Here is a 23,550-nt window from a genome sequence, read left to right on the forward strand (position 1 = left end):
ATACAAAATTTAGATAAGACACAGTCCCTGCCCTCATGGAGCTTAAGTAATAGTAGGGGAATTAGACAACCACAGATACTTAAACTACATACAATAATTGCCTATGTTTTCATAGAATCTCAGAATTCAAGAGTTGGAAGGGACCTCTCTAGTTCAATCCATACATAAGCACAATCCCCACTATTATGTACTTGAAGAGTATTCATCCAGTCACCGTTTGAATACCTCCAAAGAAAGAGACCTCTCCACCTTTCAGGCAGCCCACTGCTCTGTTAGAAAGTCTTACCTGACATGGGGTCGACATTTGTCACTTTGTAACCTCTATCCATTATTCCTCATTCAGCCCCCAGAGACCAAACAGAACAAATCTAATTCCTCTTCCAAGTGACAGCACTACAAATACTTTTTAAAAAGCTATTCTGCCCACACTGAGATTTCCCTTTGGCAGACCAAACATCTCCATTTCCTTCAATGGAGACTCATAACCATCCTGGCTACCCTCCTCTGGATACTCTCCAGCTTATCAATGTCCTTCTTAAACTGTAGTTTAAGAACTAAAACACAATGAAAAATGAACTGTGGCAAAGAAGTGGACGCAACACTCTGGATGGAGTGTGACTAGGGCAGAGGAAAGTGGGCTTTTCACCTTCTTAATCCTGGAAGTCATACTTCTTTAAGGTGGCCCAATCTTGCTTTAGCTTTGGCTGCCACATCAGACTTGAGCTGGAATTCCACTAGAAACCGCAGATCTTTTTCATACAAATTGCTGTCTAACCACGCCTCCATTTGTCCTGTGCCTGTGAAATTGATTTTTTTTGACCCGAAGTGTAAGACTTTATGTTTATCCTTACTGAATCTTATTTTATTTTACTGAGCCCAATGCTCTAGCCTGGCAAGATCCTTTTGGGTCATCCAATGTGTTAGCTATCCCTCCAAATCTCATGTCATCTGAAAATGTTATGAGTTTGCCATTCATACCTTTATCCAAGTCATTAATTAAAATGTTAAACATCATAGAGCCAAGCACAAAACCCTGGAGGCCTCCTGCTAGGTGGATAATCAAGTATAAACATGAGCATGGCTATCCAACTGGTTCTGAAGCTACCTAACTGTATTATTTTCTCATCTACATATCTCTGTCTTCTCCTCAAGAACAGCATAAGTATCAAATGTTTTGTTAAAATCTAGGTAAACTATATCTACAGCATCTTCCTCATCTACAAATTCAGCAACTTTCAAGAAAAGGAAATGAGGTTAATCTGCCATGGCCTGTCTTGGATAAAGTCATGCCTGCTCTTTGTAATCACTGATTCTCTTTCTAGATATTCACCAATTATCCCATAGATGATCCATTTTAGAATTTTTCTAGGACTTGACATCAAGGTCACTGGAATATAGTTTATAGGCTCGATTCTCTTTCCTCTCTTGAAGGGCGCAAAGTGATGTGTGAGGTCCAGAAGGTACAGTCATTACCAACCAGAAGGATCAGGAAAAGTTTCCTGAAAGGGATGTCATTAATAGGAGTTGGATTTCATAAGCAAAGAAGGGAAGCAAGGGCATTGCAAGAATAATATAAGGAAGGATGGATGAATAAGAAAGATAATATGGAGTGACTTGGTCACTGACTGGATGGGGAAAGGAAGGGAGAGCAAAGAGTCAGATGTAACCCCAAGGGGACAAACACAAGAAGACAGGAAAAATGGCAATGCCTTAATGAAAATACTAAAGTCAGAAGGAAGAGCAAGTTTAGGGGAAATAAAAGAAATTCATTCTGGGATATGCTGAGCTTGAGATGCCAATGGGATTTAACACAAAACTTTCAACATTTAATAGAATAACAGGGTGCTTAAAACCAGGTAATAGTCATAATCATACTTAATGTAAGAGACTAAACCTCCAAAAAGAGACTTTAAAAAATACAACACTGTATTGGTTAAAGTACTGAATGTTCTGGTTAAATTTGAAGGCAGAAAAAAGACAAACAGGAGGGCAAAAATTGTTTAAAAAGACATTTGAATTGTATTTAGTTTTGTTAAGCTTGGTTTAGTTAAAGGAACAGTCATAACTTATGACTACAGACTAGAGTTCACATTCCCTTCTCACAATATAAATAACAATTATAACTAACAGTTGTAGATATTAAGTCAAATCTAACCATTGTCACATAAAACAGAAAAAGACTGAATTCTCCAATTAAAAAAAAAAGATTATAGAATAAATTACAAGCCAGAATGTAGCAATATATTGTCTTCAGGAAATAAAGGTCATACAGAAAAGATTCATGCGGATTGTAATTATAGAGCTTATCTAATAAACACATATATGAAATAACAGTGAGGAAAAAAGAAGTGGCAATAATGATATCTGAGAAAACTGAAATCTCAAACCAAAATGCACTAAAAGTGGCAGCTAGATGGCCCAGTAGATAGAGCACCAGCCTTGGAGTCAGGAGGACCTGAGTTCAAATCCGGCCTCAGACACATAATATGTACTAGCTGTGTGACTCTAGGCAAGTCACTTAATCCCAACTGCCTTGCAAAAAAAAAAAAAGAAATGCACTAAAAGAAAAAATCATCAACTTTTTCCCTATTTAGCTGAATGGAACAATTGTTCATGAAAAAAAAATTAGTATGCATTTCTAAAAAAAAAATCTAGTATTTAAATTAATTCCTAAAAGCTTACAGTGTTGCAAGAAGAAACCAATGGAAAATTAATAATTATAGATCTCAGTGTCTGACTATCAGAATGTAAAAAATTAAGCAAAAAGATTTTCAAAATTTTAAGCATATATTTGAACAGATTATTTAACAAGCTGCATAAGGCAGTTGTATGGAAAGAATTTAAAGGAAAAACACCATAAATATAACATTCTTTTCAAGTATATATGGAACACTGTCAAAGAAAATTGACTTGGTCACAAAGGAACCCTTAAAATTAAGTAAATTTTAAAAGGCAGAAATTCTACACATCACATCCTAAAATCATTCACCAGAAGAGTTCTATTGATGCCTCACAATGGAGATGACAGCAGATACAAGCTCTACTAGGTTCTACCAAGCTGGAAAGACTTCAATTATGGACCCAACAACAGACTGTGATAGAAGAACCAATGTAGCTAAGTAGAGTGAGACCCACTACCAAAAGGCTGATCACCAACTGCTGAATGTTGCTGTTTTTTGTTTTTTGGGGGGTTTTTTGGCTGTGCAAATATAAGTATATGTAAAAAAAAATACATGTGAGGAAATCTATGAACCAGAAAGGAAATGCACTTGACACAGAAGACAGATGTTTCCATTGATTTGAAGAGCTGTCATATGAAAGAGGGATTAAGACTTTTCTGCTTAGCTTCAGGGGTCAGAACTTGGACTAATAGATGGAAGCTGTGGAGAGGAAGTTATCTGCTTAATATCAGAAAAACCTCCTATCTATTAGGGCCATTAAAAAATTGAATGGGATACCTTGTAAGAAAGTCAGTTCCCTGTCACTGGAAGTCTTTACAAATAGGATGGATGACCACTTTTCAGGGATCCTGCAAGAGGGATTCCTGTTGAAGTGTAGGATGGACTATGTGAAGTACATGCCAATTCTGAAATCTTAGCATTCTATTCTAAGTCTGCCCTTAAAGAAAACAAAAATGAACTCTGATTCTTAGTATTCTCCTGTACAAACTCCAAAGGAAAAGGGATTCCCTAACATAGTGAAGTTCCCCAGATACTCCTATTTGTAGATGATACTGCTGACTGCATTAAGATCCAGAACACCATGTAGATCCCTTAGTGAGAGCCATGTTACTCAAAAGAGATAGACCAAGCAATCCATACAGGAAAAACCAAATGGATACAGAATGAACATTGCCTGGATTATGACATGCATAATGGGAAACTGAGTTAATCCATCAGCAAGCATATTTTGAATAGAAACAAGATGGAAAATAAGCTGGGCACAAAGTTGAATCACCTGAGCAGCTTGGTGGCACTGTATCTAGTGGACAGAGTGCTGGGGAAGGAAGACCCAAGTTCAAATCTGGCCTCAGACACTCGCTAACTGTGTGATCCTGGATAAGTCCCTTAACCTCTGTCTGCTTCAGTTTCCTCATCCTTAAAACAGGGATAACAGCAGCACCTATTTCCCAGGGTTGTTATGAGGGTAAAATGAAATAATAATATTTGTAAAGTGCTTTGCAAACCTTAAAGTGCTATATAAAGGCTAGTTATTCTTATTATCATGAGATTGGGCTGGCTTACATCTGGAAAATTATATAATTTCAATGATCTCAAGGTCTACCATAAAATCTCTCCCATAAAAATCTCTCCCATAAAATCCATCTTTTTAAGACCAATATTCTTCCAATGATGCCATATGGCTATATATCATGGAATCCTATGATTTCAGAAAAATAAAAACTGAAGATGACTCAAAGGGCATGGAAGGAGACATGGCCCAGAGACTAAAGGAAAAGAAAACTATTCCTAGTAGCCCTTTTTCATTAGTAACAAACTGGAAACTAATGGAATACCCATCACTTGGGGAATGGATGAACAAGTGATGGCATATGAATGTCACAGAATGCTATTATACCATAAGAAATAATGGAAGGGACCATTTTAGAGAAACCCAGAAAGATTTGTATGAGCTGATGCAGAGTAAAGTGAGTAGAACCAGGAGGACATTTATACAAGTATAAAAATATTGTTAGACAAACAACGTTGAAAGACTTAAAATGCTTAACAATGCAGTGGGCCATCCATGATTCTAGAGGTGATGGACTCAAGATGAGGAATATACAAATACATATCTATATCTATCTATCTATCTATTGATAATATACACACATACATACACGCATAAATATATACACACATGTGCACATAATGTGGACTCTTTAGATTTTTGGTCAGTTTTGCTGAAATTTTTTTCTTTCTTTCTTCTTATTATAAGGGATGGGGTAGACAGAGGAATACATTGAGAAATGCAGGTGACATAAAATAAAAAAAGAAAGCAAAAAATTATTTTTAAATCTGAAAAATGAACAAAACATAAAGACAAAAAGCATAAAAATATTCTTTTAAAAGACCAAAAATAAGTGGATCCATATAAGAGACAATATATAGACAGACCACCCTTTCTCCCCACCCACAGTGGCACAGTAGATAGAGTGCTGGGCCTGGAGTTAGGAAGACTCATCTTTCTGAGTTCAAATCTGGCCTCAGGCACTTACTAGCTATGTGACTCTGGGCAAGTCTCTTCACCCTGTTTGCCTCAGTTTCCTCATCTGTAAAATGAGCTGGAGAATAAAATGGCAAACCACTCTGGTATCTTTGCCAAGAAAACCCCAAATGGAGTCATGAAGAGTCAGACATGACTGAAACAACCAAATAACAACAAATGGACAGTCAATTATTACATTGGCATCTCCAAAATACAAAAGGAACTGGAGAAAAACTTCCACCATATTTGGTAGATTCTTGAGGGAGTATTTATGAAAAGTCCAATTTTTTTTTCATCTGTAAACTCAGCCCAAATTACAAAGCATGAAAAGTCATAGAAGGCTATGATTTATATCAGTAAAAGAAGTGCCTACATCAAGGAGATCATGGATGCACTTAAGTGTATTCACACACACACACACACACACACACACACACACACACACACACACATATCCCTTCTCAAATTAATTTTAGATTCATTATAATATCAAGTAAAACACCAATGGATTACTTTATAGAAATGAAAAAAAGAGCAGAGAAGTTTATGCAGAAAAACAAATAGGTGAGAATATAAAAAAAGAGGAACCATAAAAAAAGTTGATGAAAGATAATTTCAAAATATACTATAAAGAGATAATTACTGTGTGAAAACTATAGGATACCAGGGCAGGGAGGAGGAAGAGGGAGGCACGGGACAGGGAACAGGTCAATAGAGAAGAGCAAAGATTTAATAAAGGTTAATTGTCCAACAAATGTTTGTCTTTAATAAATCTAAGAATACTAAACACTCAGGAAATTGAGGAATTATTGGAGAAATTGTATTATAGGATGGTGAAACATGAATCTAGCTCCAAACACCATACACTATAGTATGTTCCAACTGAATCAATGAGTATATTTTTTTAAAAATTCATTTAGAACTTAGTAAACTGTTTTTCTCTTTTTTTTGTTCTATAACATTCTTTGTTGTAAAGGTTGATTTTCTTATAAGGGAAAGGGAAAGGATACAGGGGGAAATTTAAGTGATATAAAAACAAAAATATATTAATTTTTTTAAGTTAGAGCAATGCTCTATCCACTGAGCCATCTAGCTGCCCCTAACCAAGATTTTTAAACATGCTGTCAATTTGGATGGGAAATGGATCAAAATAAAGATAATAACTCTATCACAATTTCAGAGATATCTTCAAAATGATGCAAAGCAATCACCACAACAAGGAGACTAAAACAGTTCTGATACCTCAGCCCACAAATACAAAATGATTTCCTTGCCAAGCACAAAGATAGGGCAGACAAGAGCAAAAAAGGACACCACCAGCCCAAGGCACAAACTCATTTGCAAAAACATCATGGAAGAGAATGATTATGAGTTCAGAACAACTGGAAAGAGCAATGGAGGGGAAGACAAGCCTTCAGAAAGTTTGGCAAGAAATCCAGTGAAATCACATCATCCTGTCAACATTTATAAATGGAACTAGGAGAAGAACAACAAATAGATGAGGAAATAGAACAGACCTGCCAGTATTTCTATAGTGATCTATTCTCATCAGTAATTAAAGTGGAACCAATACACTTAGACTCCACCACCTCATTATACCACTGATGTACGGAAGCAGCAATGGCATTTAAGATGTTAAAGTCAGAAAGCAGGGCTGGGACCAGACCAAATGCTGGATGTGACACAATTTTTTAAAAAATACTAGAAGAATCACTTTTTAAAGATTTCTCAAAGAGAAAAAGTTGCAAGAGAATGACAGCACTGGAGACAGCACTAATACCAAGAGAAGGCAACAAGAAGGGATCAACAACTAACAACTGATTTATTTACTTTCTGATGAGAATGGAATAAATGCATATCAAAGGTGTAACTGAGGAAAACAAGGAGGAAGTAGGCTACTTCCCTAAATTATTTTCTCTACTAGATCACATCTTTACACTTGTACAACTAACAGGTGTAGGGAATACAGTACCATACTGTATTGGTTATTGATTTTTTTTATAAAAAGCATTTAAATCCATTGAGCAAAATGTGGCCTTAAGGGCTCTCCTTTTAGAAGATGTCTCCCATGCACATGTGATAATATCATACAAGATATTCTATTATCTCTATGAAAAATGAGACCATAGAGATAATTTGTCCAGAGACCTGCTAAGTATCAACATCGACTAAGGCATAAAATAGGGAGACTAAAGGTGTTCACCTGTGTCACAGAGGACGTCCTGTGCAAAGCCCAAGTAGAAAAGGGATTCCTTATTGACAGAGAAGCTCTCCCGATGCTCCTGTTTGTGGATGATACCATGATGAATTCATCGAGCCCTGGAACACTCCAGTGCCTCCTCAACAAGATCCACAGCCACTCAAAAAAAGAATTAGTCTAGCAATCCACACTATGAAAACAAAGTGGATGGAGAATGCATACTGCCCAGATTACAACATGCATTTGGATAGGCAGCTCGTTGAGGTAGTCCATCAATCCATATATCCCGAGAACAGACTACAGATGGACACAGAGGTGGGCCCAGAAATGAACTGTAGATAAGTGGATAATATTGCATTTGAGAAATCACATACCTCTTTAAATACCAGTGTTCTCTTGGTTATAGTTATACGGGAATCACAAGTCACAACTATGGGTGATCCAAAGAACAATGAAAGAACACACAGGTGTATATAAATGGCATGTTACCAATAATGACTGGCTTGGAAGAAATGGCATAAGAGACACCATCAAGGACATACATGACTAGGAAAGGAAACAGGTTGATCTTATAGCAAGAGCAAGGGATGACAGATGGGCAGTGCATAAACGGAAAAAAGAAGTAGGCTGGCCACCGAGTAAGAACAAAGGTGAGCTGCTTGAGTGTTTCAGTGGTATCCATGAAATAAAATAACCAAAGAAAGACCTCTAGCAGCACGAGGTGCACCTTCAGGAGGATTTGCTGAAAAACAGCAGCATCTGAAGTGAGAAGGTACAGATGGATTATGAGATGGACTGGTAACAAGGTCACAGATCCACTTAAGTACTGAAATAATGAAAGACTTACAGAAGAAGAAAAAAATAAGCCATGTAGGAAAAAAAAAAAAGCAGAACCAGAGAGAGAGTGTATACACCAACTTGGACTGTATAAAGGAAAACATGAACTTTTATGAATGCAGGTATAAAGACAAAGATGGGAAGGAGACTCCAATGAGAATACATTGTTATCATCCTTATCTGAAATGTGTATTTATTATAGTGGGCTTTTTCTTTAAGTTTCTGTTAAGAGTGCTGTTGAATTACTGGATTCCAGGTGAAGGTGTAAGGGCATTTCCACCAAAGGGCATTTCTAGTGTATTCCCGGGTTCTTATCTATGTCCTATATTCCCCAGGTTGCCAGGGTTTTCTTGGCAGAGATACTGGACTGGTTTGCCATTTCCTTCTCCAGCTCATTTTACAGACGAGGAAATTGAGGCAAATAGGGTTAAGTGACTTGCCCAGGGTCACACAGCTAGCAAGTACCTGAGGCTGGATTTGAATTTGGGGCTTCCTGACTCCAAGCCCAGGGCCACGCGCACTATGGCACCACCTAGCTGCCTATCACATCCTTATTGCTGGGAGCCGTCTCTCCTAATGCAGACAAAGCTCATCTTAGCTTCTTTTGAACTATACTGGTGACTCAGATTGCACTTGGTCCACTAAAGTTCCAAGATCTTTTCCAGATAAACTTCTGATTAATTGTGTCTCTCCAACCTTGTCTTTGTGAGATTGATTTTTTTTAATCCCAAGTGTAGAATACTTGGATTTCAAAAATTTTTGCTGTTGAAGAGACTTCCGTGAGTGAAAGAAGACCAGATAAAATGAGGCACTGTGGCAAAGGGGTAAGCGTGCTGGATTTGGAGGCAGAGGACTGGGGCTCTGTCACTCATTATCTGAGTGACCTTGGCAGCTAGGGGGCGTAGTGGACAGAGCACTGGGCTTAGAGTCAGGAGGACCTGAGTTCAAACCCAGCCTCAGATGTTTTTTTTAGCTGTGTGACCCTAGGTAGGTCACTTAACCTCTTCTTATCCTCATTTTAAAGTTTCCTCAACTATAAAATGGGGATGATCAGCACTTACTTCCCAGGTTTTTTGTGAGGATCAAATGAGAGGATATTTGTAAAGAGCTTAGCACAGTGCCTGACACATAGTAGGTACTACAGAAATGCTTGTTCCCTTCCCCTTTCCTTTCCCCTACCTTGGAAACTCAGTCTCTCTAGGGCTTCAGTTTCCTCAGCAGTAAAATGATGGATTTGGATTGGAGGACTGCTCAGGTGCCTGTCAGTTTTAAGTCTAGGACACTATAGATCCTGCGACTATTTCAAAGGGCTTTCCCAGCTCTAAAAGTCTATGACTCCATGACCCAGTCATGCAAAGGGGAGCTTCCAGGTTTGGGGGATGGTGCCTACACCTGGATTGCCCCCATCCTAAGTAGATCGAGGGAACCCGCTCCTCCCCAGAAGCCCAGAGGACAGGAGCTGACAGCACATCTTTTGGGTCATTCCCAGAACCTTCTCAATACAATCTGGTGACATCTACCTACCATATCAGGAGGTCTTCACACGAGAGTATGAGTGAGAAGCTAATCTGCTCTCCTGAGTGTGTTGGTCACAAGAGAGGCTTGGTTTGGGAGGCTGAAGGCTTGAGGCCCTGAGCCTTGCCTATAAACACCCTGTCACCAATGGACTCCAGCCTTGGTACTCACATCAGGTCCCACTCCAGACCTTCTTCCTCAATGTCATACATCAGATTCATCAGGCGCCTTTTGAAGAAAATCTCAAAGCGCAGGTCATCCTCGAACACAAGAGATTTCTCCAGCCCTCGCTCCACCACCTGACAAAGAAACCAGGTGATATGAATGAGGAGGAAGAACTGGCAGCCCCGATTCACAAATGCCTGGGGCCTAGAGAATGCCTCTTGGCAGTTACCCACATTGTACCACTATTGAACATCTGCTCTCCGACCTGCTTCACCCACAAGCCTGTCCTGCACACCTCTACCTGCCGACTCAGCACACATCAGAAATGCAAATTTGGAGATGAAGAATGGGGACGCACTAGTCCATGCACACACCTATGAGCTCAAGGAGAAATCTAAGCTACTTACACACATGTAGGTGTAGCCATATACAAATTTTTATATCAGGCTGACATGCAGATACATGTGAGCATTGGCTCTTTCTCGTGTCCTCTCTAACCAATGGAATCCAATGGTCCATGAGGCAGCTGAGGGTCTGAGGGGCCTGTTTAGCTGTTTTTTCTTCCCTAACCACCCAAAGAGAAAGTAGAATCATTCCTACTAATCCAGTATGCCCTTAACCTCCACCTAACTTATTCCAGACATCATTCCACAGGCCATTCTTCTCCCATTCCTTCCCTACCACTGACCCTCTTCTGTTCCTCCAAGGCCAGTGCTTCAGTCATTTCAGGGGGGCTAACTAACTGATCCCAGGAAGAAAGGCAGCCAGCCAACAGAAGCCCTGGCTAGCCCGGGTCCAGCCAATGCCACTCTCCCCTCCTCCTCACTCTGGCCAAGGACAGAAGGTCTGTACATCTACCTATACCCTGATGCTATTTGGTGCCTTCTTCCCCCTTCTTGGCCCAGCTCATTCACACTGCCATCTCTCAAACAACCACAAACACATCTTCTACTTCAGACACAACCAGCTCTTAAGGATAAATACCATCCTCCACGTCCAGGGTGCCCCTTCCTCTCTTCCTTTCCCTTCCCCACAGCTCACAGTTGTAGAAGCAGCTAGCTAGGCTTCCCCAGCCTCTCCCTGTGCTATAAGGCCCTTGGCTCCAGACAGTGGCACCAGGAATATGCTACTGAGAGAGAGGTTTAAGCTGATGTAAGGGAAAACCTGGGAAAAATTAGAGCTGTCCCAACAACAATAAAAACAACTCCCATTTCTAGAGGATGGGAAGTTTGCAAAGGGCTTTTGTTTACAACAACCCTATGAGGTGTATAGTAGACATATCTCTACTTTTACCAATGAGGAAAGTGAGGCTCAAAGAAGTTAAGTGACTTGCTCCTGTCTACACAGCCAGGAAGTGTCTAAATTGGGCTCTAAAGCCTGGTCTGACTGCAAGTGCACTCTTTCTATTATACCATGTGCCCTTGCTGGTGATCAACAGAAGGTAACTGCGATGCCTGTGCCCCCATCTGGATTGTCACGACCCCTTTGTTGGGATGCCCAAGAGAGGATTCCCGCTTAGGTCAGACTACATGGCCCCTGGGGGTCTTTCCAACCCTTGAAATAAGCGTGACTCCAGGCTTGTAGGCACAGACTTAACAGGCTTTCAAAGTTAGAAGGGACCGCAAGTGCTATCAAGTACAAACCATGTCTGGACCACCTGACATTCATCCACCTCTCCTTTGCTTGAAGACCTGCCACAAGGGGGAGCTCCCTCCCTCCCTCCCAAGGCTCCCCATTCCTGTTTGGGACTGCTCTGGTTGCTAGGAAGTCCATGCTGCCATCATCCAACTGGCCTCTTTCGGGCTTCCACTCTCTGCTTCTAGTTCTCTGCCATGGGGCCAAACAGAGCTAATTAAATCCCTCCTCCAGAGGACAGGTCCTTCAAATCCTCGAAAAAAGTTATCGTGTTCCACTAGCTTCCCACCCTACTCTATAGGCTAAAAATAGCATTCTGCGCCTGGTGGGGATGTGGAAACCCACCTGCCATCCAGCTGAGCTCTCTTGAGACACTGTGGCATGAGGTCAGGGGAGCCCTTTACATTGGCACTCACCTCCTTCCAGATTTGGTGGTGACTGAGGAAGCAGCCCAACTCCCCCTTGGTGAGTGGGCGGCCGTGGTAGGGGTCCTGGTAACCAGGTAGCATTCGAATCCCTAGTGCTTCTACTTGGCTTGTGTTCATGGCTCTAGAAGAAAGATGAACAGAACTATTTTCTAAGCCATTCAAGGCTACAGATGATGGCTGAGCCAGCTGCAGACAGCACATGGGGGGAACGTGGATGGAAATAAACTTTTATATAGCACCTACTATAGTGCCAGACACTGTGCTAAGCACTTTACAAATATTATCTCATTTGATCCTCATAAAAACTCTCCAAAGTAGGTGCTGTTATTATTCCCAGTTACTTGTTATATGTTATGTTATTTACAGTTGAGGAAACTAAGGCAAACAGAGGTTAAATGATTTGTCCAGGGTCACACAGCTAGTAAGTGACTGAGGCTGGATTTGAACTCCAGTCCTCCAGACTACAGACTAGTGCTCTAAGCACTGTGTCACCTAGCTAGTCCCATGAGCCTGCCAGAATCTACTCAGCATTTCACACCTATGCATCTGTCCAGTGAGGAGGGCCATGGGCTGTATATCCCCTCCCACAGAACTAGTTTAGGACATGTGGAGCATACTATATATACCCCACAGAGTAAGACATGGGATTCCTATTGGAATGGAGAGTAAGACTGGCCATACCCTGGCAGGGGATGCCCCACACACCATTCCAGGCTGAGGAATTCTGTACAATTCTTAGGAGATAGAGGGCTCATCAAAGGACGTGTAGCTCATATTCCTGGAACTGCAATGTGACTGGTCCCTGCTGTGACCTAGGGCTTCCCCAGGTCCTCTGGCTACTCACCTTCCATCTATTGCATCAACAATTTTGCATTCAATCTCCTGCTCATAGAGAGTCCTCAGCATACGCTCACGTCTGTCCAGTCGACGCTTAAGATTAATCATGAAGACCTATAAGGCCAAACGCAAGCCAGGTCAAACCCCAAAGCCTCCTTCCATCCTCTCCCTCCCCTCTTCCTCCCACATCTAGCTCTCCCCAGGACCAGTGAACATCCTCACCTCATCAAAGCCCATCTTATCAGGTACCTTGGCCTGGACAGAGGTAAAATGTGAAGGTTCCACCGGGGGATACTTTACTGCAGGAAAACAAAAGATAAAAAGACATGCATGGTGTCTCTTGTGGTATCAAAGAACTGGAAACAAAGCAGATATCTATCACCATCATGCCCCAGGAACCTCATCATCCTACCAGGTCATATCAGCCTTGGAACTCACACCTCATCAGAGCCATCTGCTCCTGGGACCACTCTAAATGGAGGGTGGAACAGAGAGCAGTCTCTTCATTTCATTTCCTTCCCCTCTCTGTTTCTCCTTTGGATTTCATACTTCCAGGCTGGGTCCCCTTCCTTCCTCCACCACCTCCACTTTTCGGCTTCCTTCAGTGTATGTTTTCCTTCATTAGAGTGAAAGCTCCTTGAGGACAGGAATTTTCTTTTTCATATTTGCATCCCCACTGCTTAGCAAAGTGCCTGGTGCACAGTAGGTGTTAATAAATGTTTATTGACTGTCTGACTACATGGATAAACAAACTGTAGTACATGAACCCAGTGCAATATTACTAGGCTGTAAGAAACAGCAACCATGAAGAATGGGGGGAGGGGTGGAGGGGGAGGAGAGAGTTGTATGAACTGATATAAAGCAAAATAAAAAGAACCGGGTTAAAATACACACAACAACAACAACAACACTATAATGACCACACTTGGCCCCAGAGAAAAGGTGTACCTCCTTCTCTTCTTTGCAGTAACGGGGGACTCTGGGTACAGAACACTGCATATACTTTCAAACCTGCTTGACATATTAGTTGAATTTGCTAACCTGACTTTCCCTCCCCCCCTTTTTAATCTTTGTAACAAGAGATGGCTCTTTGAGTAAGGAGGGAGAGAGCAATATATTTGGAAATTAGGGTGATTTAAAAAAGGTATCAATAATTTTAAGAGATACACATGATAGCCCATCTACTGGCCTAGCATCAGACTCTCAGAAATGTGATTTCAAAGCCAACAACCCCAAACACCCACACATATAATTTGGGCCTTCAAGGACTCCCTCCCAAACACATACAGACATATCATACCACATCACCACACTCGCGGAAAATGGATACACATGCACAGGAGAACATACATGAGATGTGTATAAGAACAATGGAATGGAAAAACAAATACAAAAGGGAAATCATTCTGTATACATGCTGTAGGATACCAGAGAAAGGGAAGGAAATGTCTGGAATTATCGGGGTGGGTCAGCCAGGGAAATCTCCATGGAGGAGGGGAGTTTTAAGAAGAAACTGAAGTGAACAGAGGTGGGGAGATGAGCATTCCAGGCCCAGAGGATGAGAAGCAGATTGGCGGGAGCAGAAGGGCCAAGGTGGAAAACCACACAGATTGGAGCTATTGCCTTCCCCACTAGAAAAGCCCAGGGACAGGAATCTGGCCTTTTGAAAGCTGAATTGACTTCCACCAACCTTCAGGTCTGCGTGCCTGGAGTCAGGACAAAGACATAGTGTGAACCTTTCCCAAGGAATTCGATGGGGAGAACAGGCACCAGCCTGTGCTATGGACTGGACTCCAGCCAGAACACGAAGGCAGCTGTAGGAACCACCAGCAGGAGCCAAACTGCCAAACACTTCCAACGAAGAGTCTGCCCTCTGGGCTCATATGTCCTCAACTTCCTTCATCTCTCCTCAGCCTCTGCAATCTAATTCCTTTTTTGCTCAAAGGCTGCTCCCATCCAGGTCATTAGTGACCTGTTAACTTCCCAATCCCTCCTCATTCTCCCTGACCCCTCTATGGTATTTGACATTAGTAAGAGACAGTATGGACTGAACAAGTTGTGGTTCTGTGATTGTGACAGAATACTATCATGCTACGAAAAATGATGAGTGGGATGCTCTCCGAAAAGCCTGGAGAGACTTGTATGAGCTGATGCAAAGTGAAATGTACCATGCACAAAGTAACAGCAACATTATAACATGATCAGCTGTGGATGACTTAGCTATTCTCAGCAATACAATGATCCAAGCCAACTCTGAAGGACTTATGATGAAACACGCTATCTATCCCCAGAGAAAGAACTAATGGTGTCTGAATATAGATGGGAGCATATTTTTTCACTTTATTTTTCTTGAGGTTTTTTTTATTTATCTTTTCTTTCACAACATGACTCTTATGGATACGTTTTACATGACTACACATGTATAACCTATATTGAATTGCTTGCCCTCTCATTAGCGGAGGGGGTGGAGAGGGAAGAAGGGAGAGAATTTGGAACTCAAAATTTTAAAAATAAATGTCAAAAAATTGTTTTTACATGTAACTGGGGAAAAATAAAATACTAAATCAAAAAACCAAGAAGAGAGAGACAGAGACAGAGAGAGAGGCAGAGAGACACAGAGACAGAGAGTATGATGCCACATGAAAAAAATGCTGGACTTGGGGCAGTTAGGAGGCACAGTGGATAGAGCACTAGCCCTGTATTCAGGAGGACCTGAGTTCAAATCCAGCCTCAGACCCAGCCCCAGTCTACATTTCCAGGTTGTTATACGTGACTCCTCTTCATACATTCAATGATATAGGCCTCATACATACATTTCCCATTTCCGTGCTTTTCATAGGCTGTCCGCCACATCTGGTATGCATTTCCTCTTCCTGCAGAACCCCTACCTTTCTCAGTTAAAACACCACCTTCCATAGGAAACTTTTCCCCCAGCTGCTAGTACCTTGCCTTCAAAATTACCTTGTATGTAAGCTCCTAGAAAGCATGGACTGTGTTTAACGTTTGTCTTTATATTCCCACCACCTAACAGAGTAAATGGTACACAGTAGGCATTTAATAAATACTTCTTGACTGATTGATTCTCGACTTTGCTAATCACCGAGCTTGGGCAAGCTATTGAACCTCTCTGGGACTCAGTTTCCCCATCTGTAAAATAGAGGGGGGCAGATTGGACTAGCTAACGTCTAAGACGACTTGCAGTTCTTACTCTACAATCCTGTGACCACTTTCTCCCTTTTCACAACTCTCCAATCTTTTGCCTCTCCTCTGTCTTCTTTTCTCCTCCCTCTCCAGAGGATATTCTCCAAGAAGCAATGGAATTTAACAAGCGCTAATGAAGGGTTCTACTTTGTGTCAGGCACTGGAAATTCAAAGACAAACAAGAGGCGGGTTTAAGCCCTCTCCTCGCTCCAGTCACCCAGAAAACATTCTAATGGCTTCAATTAATGGCAGCACAGAAGATCCCCAAGCCTGTTTCCAGTCCTCTCGATCTCTTTCTGAGCTCCAGGCCCACATCTCTACTTGGATATCCCACCAGCTCAACATGTCCCCTCACAGGCATGTTTCCCCCCAGACATCTCCCCCTTCCTCATCTGTATTGCATGGATGGCCTCACCATTCTCTCAGGCACACAGGACCACATGCTAGGTCATCTCTGACTCCTCACTCTCCCACTATCTCCTGGTTCTGCTGATTATTACTTCGAAATTTTTCTCTATCCTTTCTTTCCCACAGTTATACCTCCTGTTTAATGACCATTTCACCACATATTCAATGACAGCACACCTCCCCCAACCCCCAATAGAAGGCTTCCAAAAGAAAAAGCCAGTGGGGGGCAGAATTTCTTATTCTAACATGGCTCTCCTTGATTTGCAGGATCTCACTGTTTTATTCTCCAACAGCAACTTGTCCTCACAGGTTACCCTGCTTTACACTATCTTCAGAGTCTGTCCAGGTGCTCATATTTCCTACTACATGTAATGACTAATCTCAGGATCCCAATTCATGTTATTCAGGGCCTTGGTTATAGTTTAAAGAATTAAATGGTATGTTTCAGGTGACCTGTCCATACCACCCTGCCCCTTCACTTAACAAACTCCAATGGCTTTCTAATACCTCCAGAATCAAACATAAACTCTTTTGCTAGGCATTTAAAGCCTTTCACAACCTGCCTGGCCCCTTCCTACCCTTCTAGTCTTCTTACACCTTACTGCCTTAGCAACACTGATCTAGCAACGTTGGCTTGCTTTCTTTCCTTTCTTTCTTTCTTTCTTTCTTTCTTTCTTTCTTTCTTTCTTTCTTTCTTTCTTTCTTTCTTTCTTTCTTTCTTTCTTCCTTCCTTCCTTCCTCCTTCCTTCCTTCCTTTCTTTCTTTCTTGGCAACTGGGATTAAGTGACTTGCCCAGAGTCATACATCTAGTAAGTGTTATGTGTCTCAGGATAGATTTGAACTCAGGTCCTCCTGAGTCCAGGGTTGGTGCTCTATCCACTGCACCACTTAGATACCCCCATACATTGGCATTTCTGTGTATTCCAACAGTGCCTGGCTCATTTTGTTTGTTGATCAGTGGTTTCAGTCATGTGTGACTCTTTGTGACCCCATTTGGGGTTTTCTTGGCAGAGATAGTGGAGTGGTTTGCCATTTCCTTCTCCATTTCATCTGACAGATGAGGAAACTGAGCTAACTAGGCTGAATGTTCCCTTAAATATACTGTCTTTGAGGGAGGAAATGAATTTTGCCTTCTTGGATTACTGCAATAGCTTTCTAACCCACCTCCCTGACGCTTGTCTCTTCTCTCCCTCACCCGATACATGCAGATTATTTTTACTAATCAGTTCCATCATAGCATGGGCAGCTAGGTGGTACAGTGGATAGACTTGCCAGGCCAAAGGCTCATCTTCCTGAGTTCAAATCCAGCCTCAGACACTTACTAGCTGTGTGACCCTGGGCAAGTCACTCTTTGCCTGAGTTCCTCATCTGTAAAATGAACTGGAGAAGGAAATGGCAAACCATTCCAGTATCTTTGCCAAGAAAACCTCAAATGGGGTCATGAAGAATCAGACACAACTGAAATGACTAAACAGCAGTGAAAGCCATATCATTACTACTACTCAAAACCATTCAGTGGTTCCCATTGCTAAAAATCCAGGCTTCTGAACTTGGCATTTAAAGTCCTCAAAAGTTTCAGCCTATCTTTCTAGCTTTATCCCGCCATTGTTTCCCAATATAAAACATCTGTTCTAGCCAGTCTGGGCTCCTTACTGTCCCTTAAACATTCCAGTTGTATTATTTATTAGGTGTGTTACTTTGAGTATTAACCTCTCTTGTAGCTAAAACAAGAGGATTTTATTTTAAGATCCTTCAGGGTTTTTCAAGCTTTAAATCTTATGATCATCTGAAAAGAATGCTAAAAATACTAGCTATTACAATAAAAAAAAAGAGAGAGTAATTAAAGGTAAACGTATGAGCAAAAAATAGATAAGACCATACCTCTGTTTGTAGAAGACATAATAACTTACTTAGAAAACTCCAGAGAACCAGTAAATAAAATAACCAAAGTGATTCATAGCTTCAATAAAGTAGCCAGACACAAAATAAATGCACTAAAAACCACCAGCATCTATTCAGTGCTAACAGAAACCAGGCTCAACCAACAGCAAGAGAAATCCACTGATGTGATTTGACAGAAAATAGGTTTAGATCACCATCTTATACCATATTCTTCACATACTACAATAACTTCCAAAAAGGATAAATGACCTAAACAAAAGGTCACATCATAAAAATTAGAGGAGAAAGGAAAGAGAATTCATGATCAAACAAGGGACCAAGGAAATTACGAAAGACCAAACAGTCAAGTTTTGGTAATGTAAACAATTTTAAAGCCCTAATAAAATAAATTTTACTAGAATAAAATGAAAAACTGGGGGGCAGCTAGGTGGCACAGTGGATAGAACACCGGCCCTGGAGTCAGAAGGACCTGAGTGCAAATCTGGCCTCAGACACATAACACTACTAGCTGTGTGACTCTGGGCAAGTCACTTGACCCCAGTTGCCTCACAAAAAAAAAAAAACCCTGGAAAAGTGGCAGGGAAAGGATGGTGGAAATCTTTGTATCAGTTATCTCTGGTGTCCAAGATATATAAGGAATAGACACAAATATATAAACTATTACTGAATAGATAAATGGTCAAAATTATAAAGAGTTTTCAAAAGTAGTATAAATGACAATGGGGAAAATGTTCCAAATCATGAGTCACAGGAGAATGTTTAAACAATTCTGAGATTTTACCTCATACTTACCAAACTGACAAAAATGATAAGAGACTGGAATAATCAATAAATTTTTGAGGGTTTAGAGCTTCCCACAGATAAACTAATACACTGTGGTCCAACCAAATATTCTGCAAAACAACTTGGAAGTATGCAAGAGAAATCACTAAATTGCCCATATCCTTTGATTCACTAATCCTACTACTGAACATATACCCTAGGAGCACAAGGGCAAAGAGGTCCCTATATATATACCATGATAGTCATAGCTACAGTTTTTGGAAAGTCAAAAAAAAATGGAAAGAAAGAGGAAAGGAGGGATGGAGGGAGAGAGGGAAGAAAGAAGGGAAGAAAGGAAGAGAGAGAAAGAAAGAAAGAAAGAAAGAAAGAAAGAAAGAAAGAAAGAAAGAAAGAAAGAAAGAAAGAAAGAAAGAAAGAAAGAAAAGAAGGGAGGGAGGGAGGAAAGAAAGAAGGAAGGAAGGAAGGGAGGAAAGAAATCAGGGAGGGAAGAGAAAGAAAAAAGAAAGAAGAAAGAAAGAAAGAAAGAAAGAAAGAAAGAAAGAAAGAAAGAAAGAAAGAAAGAAAGAAAGAAAGAAAGAAAGAAAGAAAGAAAGAAAGAAAGAAAGAAAGAGTAAAGGAAGAGAAGGAAAGGAAGGGAAAAAGAAAGATGGAAGGAAAGGTAGGAAGGAAGGAAGGAAGGAAGGAAGGAAGGAAGGAAGGAAGGAAACACAGTGAGTACCCATCAATTAAGCAATGGCTGAACAAATTGTGACTCCTGCATGTAATAGTGCATTACTGAACTGTAGTAAAGGAAGAATATCAGAAATTCAGAGAAATATGGTATGGTTTGTATGAATTGTTGCAGAACAAAGAAAACAGAACCAGAAGAACCAATATTCACAAGCACTATGATGGTGCAAATAAAAACATCAAAAGGCAGCCAACTTCTGACTATATGAAATGCTCAATTTTGATTCCAGACAACAGATAATAAACCATATTTCCTACCTCTCAGTGAAGAGGTGGGGGACTACAGGTGCAAAACATTGCACTTGTTATCAGACATGATCCTTGCTGTGGCTAGTTTTGTTTAACTACTTTTCTTCACTACAAGAGAGGATTCTAATGGGTGGATGGGGAGTAAACTGGGAAATGATTATGAGCTAGGTGGAGCATTGTACTCTAAAGTCAGGAAGATGGAAGTTCAAATTCAACCTAAGACACTAACTAGATGTGTGACCCTGAGCAAGTCACTTAAACACTATTTACCTCAGTTTCCACATCTGTAAAATTGTATAGAATCTATAAAATTAATAGCACCTGCTTCTCAGAAGTACCTTAAGGATCAAATGAAATAATATGTGTAAAGTGCTTTGCAAACCCTGAAGGGCTCTATAAATGCTATTAATAATAATAATAATAATAATACCTTTAAATAAATCCTATGATCCTATGCCTTGCCCATTTCCACCTCCATGCCTTGTCTTCCGCCAATCCGAACCCTATTCATTGGCAAACTATGCCCTATGAAGTTTTCCAAGACCACTCCTTCATACCATGACCTCTCCCTTCTTTGACTTTCTATACACAGTCCATACCCCCTCATCCCCATCCGTCTTATGGATAGTTGTCTCTGGAATTAAGAGCTTTGGCTCCTAATTACCAAACACAGGATTCCTGTATTCACAAGAAGCTTAGCAGTGGACTAGGTTCTAACTAGAAAGAGATCTGATCTTAAGAGAGATATAGCTTTCTAATTCCATGCTGCCCGATTCAATCTTGGGAGAAGGGAAAATAGCTATGGTCCAGGGGAGCTGCTCTCTTGGGACTTCTCAAAGGACACAAAGAATTTCCAAATACAGAGCGTGAAGTGGAGAGAAAGGAAGAAGACATCCATTTCCAGAGAGAGCCTCAGTTGAACATAGGTTGGGATCAGACTTACCCATGACCTCAAGCTGGGCATGCATGAAGCTCTCAGCCTCATCTCGCAGGGAGCTGTGGGCCCTCAGTGGCACTGGGAGGAAGCCATAGACCTCCTTGTTGCAGACAAACATCTGCACTTCTGCAAGCAGCAAAAACCAGAAAAGAAGTCAAAGTGTCATTGCACTGTGGCAACATGCAAACGTTCAAATACCAAAGTGATTAAAAGGCCATGGGAGGTGGATGAGCAGGCAGGGGTATTTATTCAAATATGAGATTCTGTCATTCTGTGTATGACCCCTCCTTGGAGTTGAGTCCTGACTAATGTCACGTGGATGGCCCGAGTCTGTGATAAGGCAGGGGATGCTCACCTGCTTGCTTACAGGAGAAAGCAAAGACGATGATGTCATCAAAGGACCAGGTGTAATCAGGATGTGGGGGGTAGAAGGAGAGCTCCCGGGAGGCCTCTTTCCTTAGGTCTATCAGAAAGGTGGAGTGCACCATGGGAACAGCAAAGCAGCCACGGCGATCCCGCCTCCTGATGGGTATGTACGCAGGTGTTCGCTTATAATAGCCCTGGGAGGAAAGACAACTAAGTCCCAGAGTAGAAGGGGGATACCCAGGAAGTTCCTAAGGGAGATTCAGAGCCCTGGAAGGTGAGTCCAAGAGGACGAGGACCACACACAGTGAAGAGCTGCTTGTGTTTCTGTGCAAAAAAGTGTAAATGCAGAGAAAGGAGGAGCTGGTGGGGAAATCCATCAACGTGCCAGGTATTGTACTAAGTGCTAGGTATACAAAGAAAGGCAAAAACAGTCCCTGCCCTCAAGGAACTTACATTTCAGGGGAAAGCAAAAGACGAAGTTGTTTGGATCTTAGGAAAGCAAAGGCAGGACAGACAAGCCCTGATATTTTTTAAATGACCAGTTCAGAAGCCAACAGAATTAGGGTCACTAAAATCCTGAATGTGGGCCTCGGGAGGTAACCTTTATGTTCCCTGAGGTTATCACCACACACTGTATGGAAGTTGTGGCCTGCCTACCTGAGAAGTCATCCCACACCAGAAATTGGAATAGGCAGCTCTGGAGTCCAGCATGGGAGCCACGACTGTCTTGTTCTCTGCGATCAGCAGGGACAGAGTGTCTGGGTTTATCAGAAGGTTATCTGCATCCAGAAACTAAAAAGCAGAAAAAGCAAGCCAGGATAGAATTAATATCACGTGACTGAGGCAGCCATCACCCAACTGGCTGGTCCAAAGCTCTCAGGACATAACACCCTTCCCCCTCACTCCCAGCTGTCTTCCTTCTGCCCTCCAGCCTCTCTCACACTAGCCAGCATTTCAGTCTTTAAGTCCCAGTCAACCCAGATACTTTTTCACATGGCAACTTTATTTAATCACATTTTACTGACAGCCTATGTACTTAATCACTTTCATTTTCAAATATATTTTCCCTCCCTTCCCTACCCATTGAGCCATCTCTTATATCAAAAGATGTAAAAAGAGGGGGAAAAGAAACTCAGAAAAACTAACATTTCAACTGGTTCTGACAGTCTAGGTGATGTCATTGATAAAAAATGTCAGACAGCAGAAGGCCAAAGACCTCCTTCCAAGTGGACATCAAACCGATAATAAGGACACCTTGAATCTGACCAACCGTATGGTTATTGACTAACTGTACATAACCATCTAGCCTACATCTCTCCATCTTCTCCACAAAAATAGTATGAGAATCTTTAGCAAATGTTTCACTAAAATCTGGGCAAACTGTATCTATAGGATTCCTTTAATCTACTAGAATAACCCTGTCAAAAAAGACGAGGTTGATCTGGCATGACCTATTCTTGACAAAGCTATGTTAGCTCTTTGTGATCCTGGCTCCCTTCTCTAAGCATTTTTTTTAAATAGACATTTTGTCCTTCTCCAATCCTGGCCAAGAAATCACTAGCTACTCTGCTTTGGCCTAAGAAGAATGCCAGCAGATACTCAGAAAATTGAAGTCCCTCATCACTGTTGTATCATGAAAGGACTGTGATCTATTTCCCAAACTCCTTCTGCACAAACCAGAGCCACAAAGCTATTCATATTCTTTGGTCTGGAAATTCCTCTGTTGGAGTCCACATTCCAAAATGAAAAAGAAATTTATGCAGAGACATTCCCAGCTGTGCCATTCAAAACTGAATGACAGCCAACACTCCCCTCATTCCCCTGAACAGGGTATTAGGCAAGCAGCAGTATGGTGGAGTGGGAAGAGCACTGGACTAGACCTGGGTGTGCTGAAGCCTAGATTGCATGCATGCCTAGCTCCAACACATATTCACTAGCTGTGTGAGTTGGGCAAGTCCCTCCATTTCTCTGAGCCTCAATTTCTTCATGTGCAAAATAAAGATAATAATCCTTACACTACTGACCTTAAAGGGATCTGCAAACCTTGAAAGAGCATAGAAATGGGAGCTATTATCACTGTGACTATGTAGCAGTGAAAAGGGATATATGGACACTGGTAGGACAGAAATGTGTCTAAGAAGTGACATCAC

At 41.3% G+C, this 23,550-nt stretch overlaps 1 protein-coding gene across 1 annotated transcript in view; it reads right to left on the reverse strand.

The window, feature by feature from the left end:
* The window catches only part of COLGALT1 (collagen beta(1-O)galactosyltransferase 1), a 37,321-nt gene that overhangs the window by 10,587 nt on the left and 3,184 nt on the right, over positions 1 to 23,550 (reverse strand). Inside the window, exons 4-10 of the mRNA XM_020995163.2 lie at positions 22,058 to 22,192; positions 21,390 to 21,594; positions 21,041 to 21,160; positions 13,048 to 13,124; positions 12,833 to 12,939; positions 11,977 to 12,109; positions 9,932 to 10,059 (exon numbers count right to left, since the gene is read on the reverse strand). Of these exons, the coding sequence (XP_020850822.1) occupies positions 9,932 to 10,059; positions 11,977 to 12,109; positions 12,833 to 12,939; positions 13,048 to 13,124; positions 21,041 to 21,160; positions 21,390 to 21,594; positions 22,058 to 22,192 (905 nt within the window). The remainder of the gene's footprint in view (positions 1 to 9,931; positions 10,060 to 11,976; positions 12,110 to 12,832; positions 12,940 to 13,047; positions 13,125 to 21,040; positions 21,161 to 21,389; positions 21,595 to 22,057; positions 22,193 to 23,550) is intronic.

This window comes from Phascolarctos cinereus, unplaced genomic scaffold (genome assembly GCF_003287225.1).
Source record: "Phascolarctos cinereus isolate Bilbo 61053 unplaced genomic scaffold, phaCin_HiC Scaffold_4;HRSCAF=312, whole genome shotgun sequence".
NCBI lineage: Eukaryota > Metazoa > Chordata > Mammalia > Diprotodontia > Phascolarctidae > Phascolarctos > Phascolarctos cinereus.